The sequence below is a fragment of the Aulonocara stuartgranti genome (assembly GCF_965226115.1).
Source record: "Aulonocara stuartgranti genome assembly, chromosome: 3".
NCBI lineage: Eukaryota > Metazoa > Chordata > Actinopteri > Cichliformes > Cichlidae > Aulonocara > Aulonocara stuartgranti.
In genome coordinates, this window is record NC_138941.1 from 19,676,981 (window position 1) to 19,699,744 (window position 22,764).

The window sequence follows — 22,764 nt, forward strand, 5'->3', positions numbered from 1 at the left end:
CACCTGATAAAAATGTCAAGCTCTCCTAAGGACCACTATGAAAGCATGAAACTCATAAATCTTACAACACAAAATTAGTATTATTAAATTAGTAAAATTAGCATCTGCAGTAAAGATTTTTTCATACGTTGTATACATTCTACCACAGGCAAAGTTGCCTCCATTTTTATATATATTTTTTAAATATTTTGTAATAATTTATTTGTAATAATTTATTCTGTTTCGGGAGTGTTTGTTTATGCATCTGTATTATATTATACACACACATTAAAAGTGGATCTCTGTCCAAAAAATGCACTCAGTTTACTTTTTACTCACTGTGAGCATCATTCATTATTCTCCCAGTAATTAAGGTTAGGATATGTATTTCTTTTATTCTATTCCATTCTTCTTTTGCAGCATTTAAATAACCTTCATCAGATTTGATGGTTTTGTTACAGACTTTTCAAAAATAGTGTTTTGCTTTTCTTTCACAAATGTTGGGATTAAATTGTGTTAAAATGTACAAAACAGTGATATCATGTTTTGTGACGAGGACCCAGGCACAGAGAGACTTGATGAATTTAAGAATCTTATGATTTAATAAAGAAATTTGCAGACTTGCACAGAGATGGTAAAATTATGATGACTGATAACGGAGACGAAGACAACAGACGATGAGGACAGGGAGGAACAGGGGTTTAAATGCACCAAGGAGACAGTCAGAGAGAACTCGGGACAACTGGAGGCATTTAGGGATGCAGGGACTGACAGAGATGGGGAAGAAGTCTCATTGTGACAAGTAAAGTTTATCTTGCCTGGCTGGGCAGCTCTCCTGGTGCTCAGCACCCCCAAAGCTCTGATCCTAGAATCGCCCCTGTTTCAACTACTTATTGTTTCAAACTTAACTATCTAATAAAATGAACTTAAATGCGAGAGTTGCCTATGACGGCAGCTGCAATCATTGTAGAACTCCACAAACATCACGTGTTGTTTTCCACATGTAAGATCAGCAAACATACAGAAACTTCCTGTTGCCACACACGGCCTCTAAAATCTCTTCCACGGTTTCTGTCTGAAGTCCACTCTCTGTGTCGGATCCACAGGAAACAACAAGATCTTATTAACATGGTTTTCAATGTGTCTCCTTACAAAAAGTCCAACCAATGAACAAATGTGTGTATTTGTGGAGGCCGAACAAAAGCATGACACATTTCTCTGTTTCTATAAACTGGAGTCAAACACAAACATGAAGAGTTTCACTGACAGACTCCAAAATGCCCCCACAGTGGATCAAAGGGAAATCCTACAGTGTGGCCAGAGACTCTTAATGGCTCCAACATCAACACATCCACAATGTTGGATCCAGTTCTGCCTCACAGAGTTACTAAGACACACCCTCTGCCAGCATCACAACAGCTCCACCTGCTTCACCTGCCTCCTCAGCATCTGTACACCTGAAGAGAAAAGAAAGGCTCCAACAGCTCAAATCTACAAAGGATTCATGAAGTTTCATCCAACAATAACATGTTTGCCTTCCACAGTGTGCTGTTAGACACCACTGTACCTCTGCCATTTCAAAAAGAGCAGCTTGGGAACATTTTGGCTCCAAACACTTTGTGTTTAAGTTCTTTGTTTTCTTTGTGAAGCCGACAACATCTGGAGCTTTTTGACTCATAGAAACATCATTTTGTTCTTTAGATGACAGCAGATTGGGACTGAATAATCAATCACTATCAAACCAATAAAGACAAACATGCTGATTTTACAGGAACTTTGTTGGAGAAGCTGTAAAGACATGAAACTGGTGGAGATCCCAAACCAGTTGATAGTGCTGATTATTCCAAATAAAGCTGTTTCCATTTGAGATGAAATGACTTTCTGTCCTGATATATAATAAAGATGTTGTTGTTTTTGAGCCCCTGTATTAAAAGTAGTTTAAAGTCAGCTTGAGTTTGATGTCTTTATGTCAAAGCTGCTCATGATGTTGAGCTGCTGATGGAATAAAAACAGTGAAAAATCTCCTCAATATAAAAGCATGTAGTCCAGACTTAAATGTAGCCTGTTGTTAGCTGAGGTCCACACACAGTGTTTGACAGTGTAAAGTGTGTGAAAGGGCTGCTGGTGGAGCTCACTAGGATGAGCAGGTGACCATGTGCCACGAGGTGGAGAGCAGCTGGCCTGGCTTGATTCTGACCCGGGCCACGCCCCCTTTCTCTCTCCCTCTGCTTTGCTGTCACTTATCTTCACTGCTCTGTCCAATAAAGCTGAAAAAGGCCCCAAATCAAAGAAATCTGCCTGCAGCCTCTGAAATGTCTTCTGTTTCCTTCCAGAGGCCGACGGCTTTTTCACCGTCATACATACATGAAACTATCAAAGCTGACAATCATTTCATTCCAATAACATCTAATGGTACATATATATAGACACAGGACTACAAGTAAATGGCTCTCAGCATCTGGCTGTGGTAACAAATGTCCCTGTTTTGTGTTCAAATTGTGTGCATGTTTTAGACGTGTGTCACATGTAGAAACACAAAAATCCCACAATGACACAAAGATTGGTTTGACACAACTGTGCAGCTGTAAGTTGCTTCTAATGATTCATTGAAGCTCTTCTAACATTCTGGAGACGATCAGTACATGAATCTGTTCAACACGACAACAATTTGACTCATGAAGCATGAGATTCTGTTTGTCATCTTGTCCAAGTCACTAGTAAGATGAAAGTGATACATAGACTAGTGGACGAATATTATTTTGGAGGACAGATGGTTGCATCATAGAGGAGAAAACAGGACGCTGATGAGGGGTCTTGAATGAGTGAGCTGATTGTTGAGTTTCTGATGTGTGAAGAAGTTTTAACATGGCACACATTTGGTTACATGAGAAGAAAGTCGTTATGTGATGAGACAACAGGGTTATGTTGTGTGGTGTGAGGTGTGTGGCTGAGTGGATGAATGTTTGAGATTAATCTGGCTGATGATTTGTCTTTTGTTGCAAAGTTGAACCTGCCAGTTAGGTTTGGTATGATTTCCCCTCCTGGGATGAAGAACACGTGTCATGACTTAACAAGGCCTTTCTTTCTTTTTTCCTTTTTATTCTGTTACTTTCACAGCACATCTGAACATTTGAACAGGAAGAACTACACAACATGTTGTTGGGAACGGTTGCAAAGTGAGTTTCTCCAAAATTAAAATGGGCTCAGGAGAAAGCCACTTATTGGGGCAATTAGGAAGCGAGTCCCTGTCTGAAAGGATTCAGCAGTGATCCAGTCGAAATTCTTTTTCTTTTTTTGAAATGGCGTCATATTGCTGAGGGTGGAAACGAAATGCGACGATAGATTCCACTATCAGCACTGAATGAATAAATGAATAAAAAATGAGTGAAAAAAATGGGGAACTGACTGGACTGCTGAAAGCTGACAAGAGTTGACTGACTTAACACCACTATGCAAAGGTTAACCCCCACCCAGATGTGACAAAGGGCAGATGTATCTCTGTGTGTGTCTTTTGTTGCAGGAGCAGGAGGAGACCAGAGGAGGAAACTTTGGGTCACATGACTGTGTGAACTCTGCAAATTTAAGCTTTTAGCTGTAATTTTTCTGTGTGTCTGTGAATTTACCAGCAGTGTGTTATTCATGATCCTGTATTACTCACAATGCAGACGTCACTGTGAGAAAGTGTGTACACACCTGTGCAGCGCTAACATTTACATTACTTTTCTACAGCAGAGGGTTAATCATGTGATTTGATCATGTGATTTACAGCAGGACACAACTTAATAATGTTTTTCTGCCACAGGATTACTGAGTTTTTGTGTGAAGGAAACTGTGTTGACAGGCTGTATGTTGGGGATGAAATTACACTGTGTTGTTGAGGAATGTGAATATTACAGTGGAGATGTGAATACAGTGTGAGAGACATACTGTGTTGAAGCCAGTGTTACTTGTTTTACAGCAGAGTGTTAACTTTATGACCTTTTACAGCACCTCTGGAGTCTGGTGACCCAGGCCTGACCTAGGATGCTACTGCTAATGTTTCTCTAATGTGCTTGTAAAGGATTCAGCACAGACAGACAAGTGACAACTGAGCAGATGTGCAGGGTTATAGAATAGTTAAAATGGGCTCATTATCTGACCACTATTGAGCTCATAGTGATGAAATAAGTGAGTGACGAACTTAAGGAAAGTCACTGATTACAATGTGGGATGAAGTTGAGATGATTGATGATTTGGAGCAAATTATGGCACAAAAGCAGGAGTTTAATGATTTAGAATAAACCTGCAATGATACTTGTCTCTGTGATGCTGAATACTTTATTACTCTTATGAGCTACAGTTGTTTGCAAATGTGAAGTTTGTTTTAACTTACAGGGTTTTGTCTACAGGCAAGGATACAGGCTCCGGGTGGAGCTGGGAGTTGAACAATCTTAACATTTAACCACTGACTAATGTTTCTTTGACACAGGGTTACAGGTTTGGAGTGGAGCTGCTCCAAGAGAAACCCTGGAGAATTTTTCAGAGACAATGTGCAACATTCTTGTGCATGTCTCATTGTGTGGAGTTGACACATGGCGAGAGCCGTGTGGCAAAAGAGGAGTGTCAATATTTTAACCTGCAGATGTTGTGACGTGCCCTGAGAAGGAGTGACTGAAGGAGATCATCCACAAGATGGAAGCTGAGGCCTGGAGAGAGGCTTCAGGAGGATCATAGAGGAGCAGAGATCACCTTCAGCACAGCAGACATCCCACAGTGAGCTGTGCTACTGAGCTTCCAGAAGATCGTCGAGAGGAGACTTTGAACAGCAAACAACCAGAAGGAGTGAAAGAGATTCAACGTTGACGTTGAGGAAGACAACTAGGGTGTACGATGTGCTCTGCCCTAATTCTTCAGCGGCGTTGGAACAGAAGCAGAAGGATGAAGGGAGCGTGCCAAGCTCTAATCGACGGTGCAGAGAGGAAGTTCAGCGATGGAATTGTGATTCTGTGAACAGCACAGACGCCAGGGGACTGGGAAATAGCTGACAGCACTTTTCCCAAGGATGGAGATCACCTAAAGTGTGTCACTGTGCCATGCAGACTTGATACTGCAGAGGGGCTTTTGTTTACATTTGCATCATGTGTTACACTTTTTTCATCTTTAATTTTAAATTGAAACTAACATTTAAAAGCATTTGGTACAAAGTGGAAAGAGGAAGAGTATTTCCAGCAGGAGCAGAAACGTCTGACTCAGCATGACGATGCTGTTGGTGGATACTGAAGAGCTCAGCCTGTCAAGACAGGATTAGGTTATTGTTTTTAAACATGTTTATTCAATTATATTCTGAGGCCAGTTATCTGGTATAATCTTTGGAAGTCTATTAAAATAAAAATGAAATCAGATGTGTGGTCTTTTGGTTGTTTTTGTTTTGTTCAATAAGCAGATGTTGGTGTTTCAGCAATGCAGTAACTTAAGTTTAAAAGGCTTGTTAGAACCTATGAAACACATCATACAGACTTGTGGACATTAGAAGACGACTAATAATCATCATGAATAAGACTAAAGGCAGGAAGGTGTCCTTTATAACTAATAATATTAATAACTAATAATATTAATATCATAGTCTGTCTGCAGCTGAGACAATACAAACTCAAACTGTGGGGAGAAGATTATATCACTTCAGTTTAAATTGACCTTAAGCGCCACATTTTCACAGACTTCTTTATTTACAGCATTTTTTACGTGCTGTATAGATTATACAGTTAGGTCCATAAATATCTGGACAGAGAGAACATAGTTTCTGATTTTGGTTCTGTACATACACTAAAATCAATTTTAAATGCAACAACTCAGATGTGTTTGAAGTGCAGACTTTCAGCTTTAATTCAGGGGGTTGAACAAAGAGATGCAGAAAAATGTGAGGAACTAAAGCATGTTTGACACAATCCCTTCATTTCAGGGGAAATGTAGAGGAAAAATTAGAAAAATTAAATAACTTAATTAAATTAATTAAATCATAAGATTGTCAGCTGATAACCAGCTTCATGCGACCACTTATCCTGGTCCCAGTGTTAGTGTCAGTGAATCCAGTTAACAGAAAGATATCCTGGATATACTTGACTGACTTTTTAGACCCAAGATTAATAATCATAATAAAAATGATAGTCTAACATCCAGAAATCTGCACGATGTGTTTCATTATGTCTAACAAGCCTTGTACAGTTAAAGCTAACAGTTACTACATGCATCAGTACATTTCTATATTTTTATATCTATAAAATAAATCTGACACTTGCGAGACTTTATCAAAGGTGTGAGCGTCACAGCAGAGGCCTTTGTGTCAAAGTAGCTGAGGATCAAACAGAAAAACATGAAGGTTTTCCTGGCCTGGGATCTTATACAAATATTCTGCAGTACATCAAAAAGCAAAGAAAACCATTAATGAACATATGAACATGACCTGATGCTGCTGACGTGAAGCAGAGCAAAGTTACAGAGGTTTGATTACAGACACAGCTGAGCATTTTGCAATTTTGCATCATTTTAAAAAGTTTAAATTTGTTCAGTGTTGAACGGCAGAAACGAGGCTTTGTTTTCAGAAGTAAGTAAAAGGAAAAAAACAGCGGCCGACAGGCTGTAAGAACGGTAGACTTGTGCGTAACAAGCAAGCGAATAATGCAGAAAACAGGAAACTGTTCTTGAAGTACAGAGAGAGAGAGAGAGAGAGAGAGAGCTGTGCATGAAGTGTGATTTTATCCTGGTGGCAGCAAAACAATCAGAGGGAATTCATGACGATGTTTATGTGAAGCGTAGTTTGGAGCTTCTTTTGATGCTGGTTTACTCAATATTGTTTGGAGAGACATCAAACCTGCAGGTTCAGAATCAGCGCAAAAAGGGCGTAAACACAAAGCGCGGAGCCGCCGAAACATCAGAATCAGCGAGCTGTCGGCTTTCAGCTCGTGTCCGTGCCGTCAGGTGAGAAAGTCACATCTCACTGATTCTGATGCGTCGGCGGCTCCGCGCTTTGTGTTTACGTCTTTGTGCAGAATCCGTGTTCCTGCTCTCATTTACTGTTTTAGCTGTTTGGTGGTTGTTGAAACTTTGGGAGGTTTAACCTGAGATTCTGGCGTTTTGGCCAAAATAAATTTATATTAAAAAATCGATTCAGGGTTTTAATGAATCGATATCACGTTATCCAAGCCAGAATCGATTTTAATCGATAAATCGATAATCAAAACCACCCCTGATGCATATACACGGGTCACACTGCTTATTGAAACTCCCCAAAGATCAGATCTTAATCAGACAGGTTTCTGTTTTCAAAGTTTAGACTTTGCTTCTATTGGACTTTTTATCAGTAACACGTGCTCACTTTCTGCAGGAACAGTTGAAACTAACATAAACAAATAACTCCAGAGCTGATAGTCAGCAGGGGGTTTACAAGTTGTGGCCGCGTTGTCGGCGGTATAAGCTCGACCACTTGCAAGGTGAGCTGGCAGACATCACTGAATTCATCAGAGATGATTAGGTTCATTTTGACAAAGTGAGCAGATATTTAACCTCCTAGGACCTGGGCCCTGTTTCAGGAAGCCGGTTTGGAAAACTCAGAGTGAAAAACGACACTCAGGGTTGAGTAACCCCGAACTGTCCAACTCGGAATATTCGGTTTCAGAAAGGCTGATAACAATTAGTTCAGTCAACGCGGAGTTGCTTTAACCCCAAGTGAAGCGCGCGGACGAGGATACATAAAGCCCTGATAAGCGGAGCACAGATTAAGCGAGTCACCATGGAGACGGAGGGAAAGAAGGCGCGGTCAATGTATTTCACAGCGCTTGAGGCCGAAATTCTGATGGCAGCATATGCCGATAACATGCAAATTCCGCGGAAAAAAGTAACACAGCCACAGCTGCAAAAGCATGCATGGCAAAACATAGCCGACAGAGTCAATGCGTGAGTGTTAATATAAACATTGATCTAGGGATTTCCACCCATTTAACACGTTATTTTATCATATGTTATTTTATTTGTTATTTTATACATTTTATTTTGTGACGTGATGTGAGCGCAGGTGCAACCCAACAGGCCCCAAACGTGCCTGGCAGCAAGTAAAAATGAAATATAAAAATATAGTCCAAACAGGTAAGGTGTAATTGTATTATGAGCCATAGTGCTTGGTCTGTTTGTCCGATGTAAATCAATTACAGTTAGAGGCTACATTAATTTTCTTTCTGTAAGCACTTATTGAAATTATCTGAGCACATTACAAGTACATATTTGCTTACTCTGTATGCTCAAATGTGGCCCGTTATAGCCAACAGAAAAAAAGCGGAGGCCCGAAAAACAGGTGGGGGTCCTCCACCACCACCACTCACAGAGGCTGAGCAGTTGGCCCTCAGCCAAAACAGTGGGCGCCCTGTGGCCGAAGGCATCTCTGCGGGGACATCCTCTGAGGCAATAACCCCGCAAGACACAAGTGCCTACATAAGGGGTAAATTCAAAATAATACATGATGTGCATACATCCTTTCTTCACAGTCACCTTTGCAGTGCGACACATTCATTTGATAAACTCTTTACCATAATGGATTATTTTGTAGTGAAGTTATTTTCCGACTGATTTTGCCTTCCCTCAGTCTTGGTTGTCTTTGAGAGCATAATGACAATGAAGTGTAAGGTGCTTGGTATGTTTGTTAATTGCCATTTGGTCCCTTGTAAGTTATAAGTGACCTGTATAAACCTCATATTCTATCAGTTGATGGTGATGGTGTACTGCATCTGGTGCAGCCTCCTGTTGAGCCAGACCAACATGCAGTTGTGAGTAATACTCCACAGATTATATGAGTTTACAGTAGAACAGCAATGTTGTTTATTTCTTTACTACAGGAAAATAATGAAGAAACATTGACAGCTGTTACAGAGGAGGAAGCAACAGAGACACTTTATGAGGTTTACATCTTTTAATACTTTGTGTACAGGACATACAGGCGACCAATAAAGCCAGTTGAACAAAAAATCTGTTTATTCTTCTTTCAACATGTTGAGGTGATGGGTCAAAAGAAATGATTGTGACATATGGTGTCTCTGACTGCTCTTCCATCTTGTATGTCCGTGGGAGGGTCAGGATGTTCATGGTTTGGATCACTGCTGATGTTTGGTTCAGAAGGACAGTGTTCTCCTCTAATTGTGGCAATGTTGTGAAGAATCACACATGCCACAATAATGTCACATGCCCTTTCAGGGGTGACCCTGAGTCTTTGCAGGCACTGGAACCGGGCCTTAAGCATTCCGATAGTCATTTCAATTCTGGCTCTTGTCCTGCAATTAGCCAGATTATATCGCTGCTGTGGGCCCGGTTCAGGGTCAGGGTAAGGGGTAAGCAAATAGGGTAAACATGGATACCCCCTATCACCAAGCAAGTAGCCAGTGAACTCTCCTAAGACAGAAGGGTACACTTCAGTTCAAATGTCCCTGAAGCAATTGGTCTTTATATATTTTAAAGTATTCTCAACTCACCATGTCCAAATTTTGTGCTCAGTGTACATTCACGGAATATTTGTGAGTCATGGACAGAGCCTGGCCGCTTGGCTTCCACATTTGTGATAATGTTGGCAGCATCACATATGATCTTCACAGTGCAGAGAACACAAATTAGCATCCATTACTATAATGAAATAATTTGTTAGTTTGACATGCTACAGGGAACTATGTACCTGTACATTAATGCTGTGGAAAGACTTCCTGTTCACATAGTCTCCTTCATTTACTGAAGGAGCAATGATTGGAATGTGAGTGCCATCTGTACAGCCAATCACGCCTGGGAACCCTGAAAATAAATGTGCAATTTAAGTAGTAGTCCAAGTATCACCACATCATACATTAAGTTTTGGTCATCCTGATACCTGCAATTTTGTGGCATCTCTCTTTGATAAATCTTGTGGGTCTGTGACCGGGGAACACCACAGACGAGTACAGGAGACGTTTCAGTGCAACTGTAACATTCCTGACTGCCCGACAGACGGTAGCCTTGGAAACGTGCTCAGCGTCACCAATATTATACAGAAAGCTCCCGTTTGCAAGAAACCGAAGTGCAATACAAATAATATGCAATGAACTGAGAGCATGTCCGCGATGTGTCACATGCGTAATATATGGCCTGAGGATGTTATCCAAATAAATTATAGATTGTGCTGAGAAACGGTAACGTTCGCACAGAAAATCATCAGGAAATGATAAAATGTCCAAACGCGCTCTGATCACTCTCTCCCGGCGGAGAGCTCTGCGGAGAATTTGGGCTTCACGATCTACTGGCTCTTCAAGGAAGTGGCACGCCATGTCCGACACTTCCTACTGTCAGGTTTCCGACAAAGGGGCGGAGACAGTCAGGGTTAGTTGTAGTAAACCTGCTAGGGGGCAGGTTAGCTTCACGGAGTGTGTCGTCATAGTGACTCACTCAGGCTGCAGCTGAACTCGCTTTGTGAAACCGAAAACCCAGAGTTTTCGTTAACTCAGGGTATACTTACTCAGTTTTTCCACTAAACCGGCTTCCTGAAACAGGGCCCTGGCGTCCACATATGTGGACATCACATTTTGGGTTGTTTAGACCAAAATACTACATTTTGCTCTACAAGGGCCTGATATCCACTCACAAGGATGTTACACTGCCACTGTGCTATCGAAATTTTAGACAAATATCCTCATATGTGGCTCTCATTTTTCTCAGAAACAAAAAATGTGGTAGTTCTTTGTTTTTACATTCATCAGGTCCCAATCAGCCCAAATATCAAAGAGAAACTAAAAATGAATGCCACGGAGGAGTTTGGGTCTTAGGAGGTTAAAGATTGTGCCACTACATTCTTGTCTAGAAGATATTAAAGTGTATTTGGTGACACACAAAAGGGTAAAGTTTAAGTATAGTTTGGGTCCACACATGTCCAAACCCTGGTGTGTAGGCCTACTTAGTTTTGAGGAATTGTCATGGGACCGGGGTCTGGGTGACCCAGGGCCTGTAAGAAGTTATGGACATGTGTGTTTTTGGTGCTGCTGTCTCCTGTTTCCATGTTTGTGTATCTAGGTGTGTGTGTGGGTGTGTCAGCCAGGAGCCTGGCCACACCTGCGGAGGAGAATTACTCACACCTGCAGCTGATCAAGCCTCGTCAGAGGAGCTACTTAGGAGTGTGGTGGAGCTGTCTCCGATGCTGGATCATTGCGTAACATCACGTTAGTCTCTTGGCGAGTTAGTTAAGGTTAGTCTGCTGCATTGTGGCGTTGCTGACGGCTGCCTCTTTGTTATTCCCCAGGAGGAGTGTGGAGACGAGAGGGCAGCGAGCACGGGGTGCTCAGACACTGAGGAGTGGAGACAAAGAACACTAACACTGGCAAGAGGACATGTCAGAGTCGGGAACGCACTGGGGATTTATTGTTGTTTGGATTATTTTGCATCACTGTAAATAAACGCACTGACCTCATCAAAGAGTCCAGCATTTGGGTCCTCCTTCCCCTCATCATAGTCTGCCACGCAGGCCGTGACAGAAAAGCCCACTAAAAGAACGCCCACCAGACCAAAGCAATGGTTTTGACTTGATCAGCATTAACCCCGCCCCCTGACTTTGATGAGTGAAGCTGACAAAATGTGGGAAAGTTCAAGGGGGCCGAATACTTTTGAAAGCCACTGTAAAGTTCACTATCAGTAACATCATAGCACCACCTAGCTGTATAGCAACTCCGTCATGCTAGCTAGTAGCAGTACGAGTTATTGTAACTGACTGTAAAAAGTCAGCACAAGGAAAATAAACTGCACCTAAACTTGGTTTATATCTGACCCAGACAGACTGCAGGTCATAACTTCTTACCTGAAGTTCAGTTCACCTGACACTCGGGTCGGCGGCCGCCTCGGGTCTCTGCTCCTCCCGCCTCCCCTTTCCCTCATCCACCTGCTGCCTCTGTGGAAGCTCCGCCATAGCCACCACCAAACAACTGACTTATTTCTACACATCGACCAGCATCCGGCCAATCCACCATCTTTCATTGTTTATACCGTTACAAAAAAATAAAAAAACATCATCGGCCCATAAAAATGAAAAATCACCATCAGTATGCCCGATGGCCAGTCCAGCTATGGTCGTGCCATCAGTTAACCCTTCACGTGCCAGCTGTGACACGCGTGCCCAGGGTTGCCGACCCCTGCTCTAAAGCATCTGATTTGGATTCCTGAGATCAAATATTTTCCTTTGGCTTTGTTTTCTTCACATTTGTGGCTTTAATGTAGTGTTACATCCTGTTTGTTTGCTTCCATCTGTATACATGTCCAGATTCACTGTTATGTTTCTATTCTTACATTGCTGTGTGATCACTGTTCCCTCTGCTGACTGATGTGACCTTTTGTATCTCACACTGATACTTGTCATATTTGTATCTGCGCCTAAAAGATAAAAAGTTTTCCACGCTAAAACACAGCTCCACCTCCTGCAGTTCTCCCTCTGAACCACTAGATGTCTCTGTTATCTAAATGAAGACGTGCAGCACAGCAACCACAGCAGCGCTCAGATCACACGTGTCCTGTTATTATGTATAAAAGCATGAAACAGGTGAGACAGGTGGGATCAATATTAATGTTGTGGAAATATATGAAAAAGCAACAGAAGAGTGAAAACATTTCGTGTTTCTAGAAAGATCTTTCAGCTCACAGCTGCTCACAGACTGTATTTACAAGTGACAAACTGCAACTCTACAGTACATCTGCAGTATATATCAAATATATTCTGTATTCAAATCTATTGAGTGATGTTTGAAAGTCTTTCCAGGTGAGTTTGATCCAGGAGGGTCTGAAGCCAGAGTCAGACAGAGACTGTGCAGAGACTGTAGAAGGACAGAGCAGCAGCAGAGCAGTCCAGATACACTGATGATCCTCTGTCAGATCCAGAGGGACACACAGGGATGATGCTGGACTCTACATTGTGTCTGACAGTGGAGCTGTTCTCAGAGCAGTTCACTCTGCAGCACTGACAGTCATCTGCACTTCTTCTCATTCCTCTGTCAGTCACTGCTGGATGAAGCTCTCCTCTCCACCTCCCAGTAACATGGCCCAGTCAGAGCGTCTCTACACACAAGCTGCTGCTGCTTCAACCTCTCTGGATCATCAGGACACAGCTCCTCCTCTCTCAGCACACACACCGTCCTGTTTACCATCATATCCTCCACCTGCAGAGAGAAGAAGGAAGAGCAGAGGAGATAAACGAGTGTTTCCAGAGGCTCTTCATCAGCTGTCAGTCAGTGATGCAGCACATCCAGTATAAAGAGCAGCAGGGACTTCAGTGCTGGGACTGTACTAGGACTCATTGTTGCTTCACTTTTTCTAATCTTTGGATTTTTATTGAAGTTGATGAAAATGTTTTTCCCTCCTAGTTTGAGTTTGGACTTTCATTCATTAGAAGAACCTTGGTGTGTCCACTCTGAGCTCTGTAGGAACCCCAACAACAAGCCCAACAATCCAGATGGACGGTTCCAGCTGTTAACTGGAGGAATTCCATCCAAACATCTGCTCTCACTAAATTCTTCCTCACCTACAGACTGTGTTCTTCACTGCTTTAAACTTGGAAATGAATGCAGTCATTGGTCTGCGTGCTGCTTTGTTCAGAGAGCTGATTGGCTGTTGACAGTGTTTGATCTGAGCGTGTCAGCCGTTACTATGGTGACCATAAAGGTCAGAAACAGGAAGTGTTTGTGTCCAATCCTGAAGCCTGTCACCATTCTCCTCTCACAGCTTCACTGAGAAGCTGCAGCTTTACAGGAAACACTGGATCTTTGTTTCATACTGACTGTGTTTAGTACAATACTGCTGACACCACCCACTCACTCCATCACTCTACTTACTCCAGAGTCTCCAGTCTGTAGTCTGGACTCTGCTGAAGATCAGACAGCTGCTTCACATCTGGATCCTTCAGGTTGTTTCCCCACAGCTCCAGCTCTCTCAGATGGGAGGGGTTGGACTTCAGTGCTGCTGCCAGATAATCACAGTTGATCTCTGACAAACCACAGTAACTCAATCTGTATAAAGAATGAAAGATGTAAGTTTATTAGACAAAGTGTGAGCTTGAAATCATTCAGTGTTTCATCATCTGTTCAGAGCTGAAGAAGGTTCAGAATGTAGAAGTTTAGAAAATGGAAACTCCAAACAGCTGAAGCCAACAGGAAGCAGCTTCAAACAGGAAACTGTGCAGAGTTTCAGACTATATGTCCTGATGCAGCCAGTTGGATTTTGGAGATTTGAATCTCTGTTCTGTGACTAAGTCCTTGAATCATTTCTTCCAGTTGGTCCAACAAGACAGACTAAGTGTTGGACATGTGTTGTGGCTCCATTATGGGAGCTTCTAAATGTGATGTGATGGCCCCTCTGGGTCTGTCAGGTCACAGGACTGAAGAGAGCTCAAACTGGGCACACAGTTGTTCCAGTCTGGACCAAAGACTCTATACTGGGACTGAGGGACTGCTTTGACTGCACCCACTGGGACTTTTTAAAGGCTCATGTTCTCACTTAGATCATCGATTTCTACTTACATTTCTTTCTGGGAAAAATGGGGATTACTTTGGAAACAGGAAGTATTTTCCCCAATAAGCAGCCCTGGATTAGTAAATCACTCCAACATGTTCTCAGGCAGAAGAAGCTGTCTTGTTATGAGGGAGAGAAGAAAAAGATTGAGGCACAGAAACTTGTTGAAAGAGAGATAAAGCAGCTAAAATCAGGTGTAAAAGTAAAGCAGAGGATTAGCTGAATAAAGGACACTCAAGGCTGGCTTGGAAAGGAATGAAGTCCATGGTGGGGATGCAGAACAAGGAGCAAAGATGAATGTGATGCTGAATCAGCAGAAGACTTGGACTCATTGGATTCCAGCTTTGATATCATTGATTTCAATGAAGAGCTTTGTGATTGTAGCAAAGGGCTGGTAGCTCTGAGAGTCCCACTGATGAGGTGTTTGTGTGGAAATCTCTTAGTGGGACCAAAGAGAGAAAAAGCCCTGGTCCTGATGCTGTGGGAGGGAAATGATTGAAGTGTGCTGTGAGGAACTGACTGGGAGATTTTCACACATTTTCCAGTCCTCCTTGGAACAACAGGAAGTTCCCAGCATATGGAAACAAAGGTTAAGTGTCCTATGGCACTCAGTGATGATGGTGCTGTGGCCCCACCACCTCCACCTCTTTGTAAAGGAACTAACTGTAATCTGAAGCTTCGAATGGAACTAAGACTTCCTCCACTAGGTGGCAGTGTCTGATGAGAAAGTGTTAGTGGAGCTGGCCTGGAGTCAGAAACAGGAAGATGCAGGATTTGGGCTGAAATGGGGAAAAGTGGTTGGCACTAGTGCCTTAAAGCAAGAAGGTTGTAGGTTGAAGCTTGTTGGCCTTTCTGTGGAGGTTGGATGTTCTCCCACAGTCCAATGAAATGCTGCTTAGGTTCATTGGTGCTTCTAAATTGGCTGTAGGTGTGGATGTGAGAGAGTGCTTCTCTGTCTCTCTCTGTTGGCACTGTGATGGACTGCTCACCTGTGCAGGTGGACCACGCCTCTTGCCCTATGACAGCTAGGGCACAGGCTGCAGCCCTGTGAGCCTAAGCTGAATAAACAGTTAGCAAAAATGATCCATAGATGGCCTGAAATCCCCCAGTTAGCAGTTTGGTAGATAGCTATGACATGCTAATCCCATCCAGCAGCTGTATTCTACCTGTAAGCTGATCCCTGCTGAGCCAAAGCACTTTTTCATATACAAATTACAACCTTTAATAGAAACCTATTGGTCAGCATCTTATTAGCCTGCTGTTAGCTTCATTCCACAGAAAACTGAGAGAAACTAACAGAGTTGATAAAGAATAAAGAGAAATGTGCTGATTTAAAGCCTTTGAAGTGCTTCAGATGATCTCTGTCCACTTCTGTCCACTCATTCATTCATGTAAGCTTTCTAATGCAGCTTTGATCTTCACAGTCTGCTTCATGAAACTCATTCTAACCCTGAATGTCAGAGTGTTCCTCCTTCTCTTTCCCATCATTCATGCTGGCAGTGGAGGAGATTTGGATGTTGGACTGTGTTTTGGATGATGTGTGTATGTTTGTGTTGGACTGCTGTCTGTAAAGCAAACGCACATTTTGCTTTGGATTTCAGTGTCAGACAGACTTTAAGGTGGAATGAAGAGTTGGAGAGTTTCACAGTGAATTATCCAGTGGAGGATTTTTCTTCTTCTTTGAAGGTTTGAAATGTGAACATTGTTCTGCTGCAGTCAATGGACTAAACCAGAGAAGAAGAAAACAGACTTTACCATGAAGATCCTCAGTGTGGATCAGTATAATATCAGCCTGATGTCTGCAGTTTAGTGTCAGCACAACTTTCACATCATATTCATCTCAGCACAACTAAAACATGCTGACTGACCCCAGAGTTTCAAGTCCACATCCTGGACTCTCCAGGAAACCACACAGATGCTTCACTCCTGAATCCTGCAGCTTGTTGTTGTAGCTCAGGTCCAGCTGTCTCAGATGGGAGGGGTTGGACTTCAGTGCTGCTGCCAGATAATCACAGCTGATCTCTGACAAACCACAGTCCCTCAATCTGTATAAAGAATGAAAGATGTAAGTTTATTAGACAAAGTGTGAGCTTGAAATCATTCAGTGTTTCATCATCTGTTCAGAGCTGAAGAAGGTTCAGAATGTAGAAGTTTAGAAAATGGAAACTCCAAACAGCTGACAGAGTTCATACGCCTTTGTCAGGGTCAAATTCAAGCAAGACCATGTGAAAATTAAAACACATCATCCTAGGTGAACTTAAACACCTTTGTTCCCCTTTTGTTAAGACATAGAAAAGTACACCACACAAAAATACTGCAAAAGGAAACGGTCGCCTTATATACATAGTGTATAAACTCAAAATGCACATTTCACTTCAAATTAAGATTAAGGCTTTGAACAGATCACATAGTTCAGTTCAACATATAAGACTTTAAGAATGCACAAGCATCTACTTAAAATCTATTTAATTTATCATCCATGATATTATTTTGTACAATTCCAATGTATTTTGTTCATCTCCCTTAAATAAACAGGCAGTCTTAAAGTATGAAATATTCATATACAAACACATATAAATGTGTGTACTGTCTCAGTGGCTGATAGTACCCCACAGGCCTCAGTGTGAGCTTGAAGACATTTATAATGTTTAAGTAGTTTAATGTGCAGGTGCTGACGATAAACACATTTTGAATGAAAGCCGGGGAACTTTGGTAGCACAGAAACAAGTGGCTATTCTTTGTGACTATATGGATCACTCACAATACCATTATTTCACACAAAGGCACCAAATTAATACTCAAAAAAGCTGCAGCAATACACACAAATATAAACAGTACTTGGTGACAACTTTGCTTTTAGCCTTTAACCCTTCTTGACTACTTTTGATGTGGCCTCTATATTTTACCTTTAAAAACAGTTTATCTGTTATTTTCTCATTTTGACCAACTGTATCAGCACAATTTATCTAAATTCAGACAAAATTTAAATTACAAGTAGAAAGTGATATTTTGACTGTAAAAACCACACACATGTTTAACGAATCATCTTCATAACTTGAAATGCAAATAGAGATTGTACACTTTTAAAAATACGCACACGTTTTGCAAACAACAAAGTTATATGGTACTATTTACCAAAAAATGCAGCCAAGGCTCAGACGTTTTTCATATAATCATTTCAAACTATTTACAGAACAATCAGGTGTCAAACAATAGTTTGTGTCACTCTAACACATATGAGAACAGCACAGGGATAAACCTGCAGGTCTGACAGCAGGTGTGTCACTCAGCGTTTACACTGCAATCTGCCTTTGTTGGCTTTAAGGCAGCAACTGTGACGATCACTAGTAGAACTGACACACAAAACAAAACAACAGCTACACACTAAATACACAAGACAACAAACTAACTTGAGACCAAACACGGTAAACGTCACAAATCTCTCACGTATCAAAACTCTCTCTCTCTTTCGCTCACTCGCTCTCTCTTGCCGGTCACTCCTAAAACTTCCCCCTTTTGCTAAACAACCAAATGTCATGTTTCCATATCATTTTTGATTGGTCGACATGGTACATTTTCCCACCTATAGGGCTTTGGAGCGTGATGTCACGGGAGATGGGCCATGCCCCCTTCCGCCATGACAGTAGGCCAGCCAAAGGATACCATTTCAGCTATGGATCGTACGTGTTGTGTTGTCGGTTGCAACGTTAGATCACACGATCGTGAAGGCAAGAAGCTGGATAACGGGCTCTCTTTTCATCGTTTTCCATCCTGGAGGCAACGTGAGGGATCCCATGTATCCGATATTACTAAACAAAGACGTCAGGCTTGGATTGCAGCGGTGAGACGAGGGGATATCGAGTTCTCTGCAATCCCCAGCTTTTTGTTGGTTTGCTCACGGCATTTTCTTTCCGGTGAGTTCTAAATTAATTCATATCACTCTTGAAAGGCTTTTAGTGTTATTTTCAACGTGCTGAGGTCATAGATAATGAGATAAAACATGCTAATGTGTGATGCTGCAGAACCACATCATGTCGACTGAGTAGCTTATGATTTGGCATTATTGCAGGCAAACCAGCATATGAAATGGATGTAACAAATCCAGACTGGGCACCAACACTGCACATGGGGCATGACGACATACCTGTATCAGACTCGGACCGGCACTCAAGGCGTACGCAACGGAAGCGAAAAAGAGCACCCATCGGAGGTAAACAACCCCCCCCCCCTCTAAAAACATACTAAATTGCTATCACTGTACACTAATCCGCACATAACTTCCAGATGAATCACACACCTGTCATTGGAATATTGGTGTACATTTACCTTATGTCTAATTTTATCTTACAGGCTTTCGTTATGCAGCTGCAGAGTCTGAAGGTGTGCCCCGTGCAGAAGTGATTGATGAAGATCTGACAGAAGACCAACAGCAAAATCACAATGTCATGGAGGCAGTGGACAGCAGTTGTGTTGGACAAGTGGAGGTTGAGGTACCAGCTGCAAATGTGGATATACTGAAGAAATGTAAACCTTTTAAAATGATGACAGATTACAAACTCTCAGCTGTGTCTGTAATCAAACCTCTGTAACTTTGCTTCACTTCAGCAGCATCAGCTCATGTTCACATGTTGATTCATGGTTTGCTTCAGTTTTTGATGGACTGCAGAATATTTTGAAGGTTATCTGCTATAAAAAGCCAGAACAGGAAAATCTGCTTCATGTGTTTCTGTTTGATCCTCAGTGACTTTGACACAAAGGCCTCTGCTGTGATGATCACACCTCTGATCAAGTCTCACAGTGTCAGCTTTGTTTTTATACATATGGATATGTGCTGATAAATGATCAGAGTTATAATATTTCCCACTGTCTGCTGTGTGCCGTGACCTTTGACCTGCTAAAGACAGTCAGCTGTGGATTATTCATTGTTGTGTCTGATACTTAGAACTGTGAGGAAGAACACTACACAGTTAATCAGGGTCCCCTCTCTCTGAATCAGGGAAGGTGGGCAGGCCGCGTGTGGGCCGCGGGCCATACGTTGAGTCTCACTGTTTGAAATGTGAACATTGTTCTGCTGCAGTCAATGGACTAAACCAGAGAAGAAGAAAACAGACTTTACCATGAAGATCCTCAGTGTGGATCAGTATAATATCAGCCTGATGTCTGCAGTTTAGTGTCAGCACAACTTTCACATCATATTCATCTCAGCACAACTAAAACATGCTGACTGACCTCAGAGTTTCAAGTCCACATCCTGGACTCTCCAGGAAACCACACAGATGCTTCACTCCTGAATCCTGCAGCTTGTTGTTCCAGCTCAGGTCCAGCTGTCTCAGATGGGAGGGGTTGGACTTCAGTGCTGCTGCCAGATAATCACAGCTGATCTCTGACAAACCACAGCGACTCAATCTGTATAAAGAATGAAAGATGTAAGTTTATTAGACAAAGTGTGAGCTTGAAATCATTCAGTGTTTCATCATCTGTTCAGAGCTGAAGAAGGTTCAGAATGTAGAAGTTTAGAAAATGGAAACTCCAAACAGCTGAAGCCAACAGGAAGCAGCTTCAAACAAACACAACAAGAGAAAAAACTCTGAATGTTTCACATTAAAGTCGTACATTTATCATAAAAACAGGACAAAGACTTGAAAAAGTCGTGTTTTTCCTTCCAGGAACCACAAGGCTTCACTTTTAAAGGTGAAGTGTGAAAGAAATGGACATATTTGAAGTCCAACACCTTTTTCCAGTCACATTATTAAAGCAGACAAACTACAAGCTCATTTTCATTCCAACAAGTCATCTTCTGACCTGGACTAACAACACTGGTCTCTATGTGCAGCTGGCTGTGAGACCAGTGCTCAGGGAGCGTCTACAAAGTGCAACACTGAAAGAACATCACACACTCATTTGCTTCCATCATCCAACCTGAAGAGGAAACAGAGACGCCTCCCTTTCAAAGTAAAAGCTGCTCCTTTTGGACACAGTATCAAAGAAAGTCTACAGTATAACATAGAAAAGACAGAACAAAGTTTTGGTTTTTTTAAATTGTGCAGAAATGAAACTACACTAAGCTCAATTATGTGACAGACATTTCATCCCATGTCAGTTTGGCCTCATCCTGGGCCGGATTATCCAGCACACACTCTGACCACAGGCCCAGGGGCCACGCACAGCTGGGCTCCATCCAAGAGACAGGAAACAAACCAACACAATAATAAAAAGCACCATGTGATCTTCTTACATCTTCAAGACAAACATAGTAAAAACATGAGCATATTTGTTTCCTGATAAAATGATGTGACAGGTAGAACAGAGTAAAGTGGTGGTGTTACAGCCTTTCTCCCCTCTGCTGCCGAGGCTGTTAGTCTCTCCCAAACTCAGCTACAGGACTTCCAAATGAATGAAAGCAGCAGAAGTGGCTTTACAAATGAAAGAGGAAGAGGAGAAGAAGAGGAGAGGGAGGCCACCCTGACCATCACTCCAGCTGAAAACATCACACTTCCATTAAAGTTGGTGAGGAAATGTTGAGCAGGATGAGCTGCTGGCTAATCTGGAGGCTGTAGCAGCAGCTCACAGTCACAGTGGATTTCCACTCATGAAAAAGCTCTGGCTGCTTCATTTCTCATCTCATATCAGAGACTTTAATGCTTCACTGAAGCTGTACTGTGATGCTTCCATATCCCAGTGAGGCCTCCATAATGATTTCAGCTGTTCTGTACACACACTGTGTGCCCTGTATGGCTCAAAGTCTCTGCAGCCTGTTTTTATCTGCTATCATCAGATCTTCATCATCCTCATTCACATCCCAAACACACTCTACAGCCTCATCAGCACTGACTTCATCTTCACTGACTGATGGAGCACAACATGAACCTGTGGAGGCTGAAACACTGTCCTGTCAAACATCTCCCCGTCACCACTCCACTTCTGTCAGCCTTTAAATGAACCCTGCTCAAGTCTGTCACTTCTGTTTGGAGCCAAAAGGAAAAACTGTTGTTCAGTCGTTTGGAAAGACAACATTTCTGAAAGCACTCAAACTTCTTCACATTTGTCTTCAGACACATCCTGAACATTTAGGAACTAAAGAAAGTTTCAAACATCAATCAAAGACCTGAAATATAGAAAAACAACAACAGCTGCAGTCAGTGAACTCACCTCAGAGTCTGCAGTCGACAGTTTGGACTCTCCAGTCCAGCACACAGAAGCTTCACTGCTGAATCCTGCAGGTTGGTGTTGTTACTCAGGTCCAGCTCTGTCAGATGGGAGGGGTTGGACTTCAGAGCTGAGGCCACAACTTCACAGTGAGACTCTGAGAATAGACAGTGAGTCAGTCTGTGATGATAGAAAATATAAAATGTGTTATTATAAAAGCAGAAAATCTGCATTATAAACACAGACTGAATGTATATGAAGACAAAACAGAGTGAGGTCATAATCTGATGAATCTGCTCTTCACATCTGTGCTTCAGCTCCTCTTACTGTGTTTGACATGACACAACGATTGAGTCTCTCTCAGACCTGCAGACTTTTAATGAGAATCTTTGTTTGGCTTTAATCTGCAGATGAAGGAGGAAGATGGTGTCACATTTAGGCTTCCATAATGTCCACAGTCTGTCACTGAGATCTGATCCAGAGTCAGAGTGAAGACACACATTTGGACTGTTTCCTGTTTTGACTCCAGAACATTTTGAATGAGTTCAGCTCAGTGAAGAGTTCCAGCTGGAAAGATGATCTCTGTTTGCTACCTGCTGTCAGGTACGACTGTTCACATCCACACGCAGGAAAAACCTGCTGACTGTTACCAAACGGAGCAGAAATCTCATCACTGGACAATAATGATGAATGAACTCAGAGCTGCTGATATCAGATCTGATTTCAGGGGAACTAAACACAGAATGATTGGCTCATTTTAGCTTTCTGAGCCATTATCTGCTGCTGTGTCGCTAGTTGGCAGAAAATGATTTGTATTCCTGTTCAGGGCTTCAGTGTTTATGAGTCCAGATCCAGGTGACAGCAAGTCAAAATGATGTTACCTGTCTGTGTCCAGCAGCAGCCTGTATTCACTTTGAATATTGTTATAACCTGACCTGGACCTGAGTGACGTACAAAGACAGAGAGGGAGAGAAAGGAGAGAGAGGATGGAGACAGCAAAGAGAGAGCAAACACAAACAGGTGAGAGTGGACAGGTGACCAAGGTCAGCAACCAATCAGAGAGCTTCTGTTTGACCCACAGTCACTGATGATGACTGCACATAACCAAGCAGTGTG

At 42.2% G+C, this 22,764-nt stretch overlaps 2 protein-coding genes across 2 annotated transcripts in view; both read right to left on the reverse strand.

Annotated features, from left to right (window-relative positions):
• Nucleotides 1-22,764, reverse strand: part of LOC309700493 (uncharacterized protein) — a 2,098,293-nt gene that overhangs the window by 1,387,771 nt on the left and 687,758 nt on the right. The window contains exons 29-30 of the mRNA XM_082524046.1: nt 19,732-19,908; nt 16,371-16,547 (exon numbers count right to left, since the gene is read on the reverse strand). Coding sequence (XP_082380172.1) covers nt 16,371-16,547; nt 19,732-19,908 — 354 coding nt within the window. The remainder of the gene's footprint in view (nt 1-16,370; nt 16,548-19,731; nt 19,909-22,764) is intronic.
• Nucleotides 8,945-13,142, reverse strand: LOC309700757 (putative nuclease HARBI1). The gene is made up of 4 exons (XM_082524556.1): nt 9,857-13,142; nt 9,668-9,780; nt 9,471-9,582; nt 8,945-9,390 (listed from the first exon to the last, which is right to left on the reverse strand). The coding sequence occupies exons 1-4, from the start codon at nt 10,287-10,289 to the stop codon at nt 9,008-9,010; spliced, it is 1,041 nt and encodes a 346-aa protein (XP_082380682.1). The 5' UTR covers nt 10,290-13,142; the 3' UTR covers nt 8,945-9,007.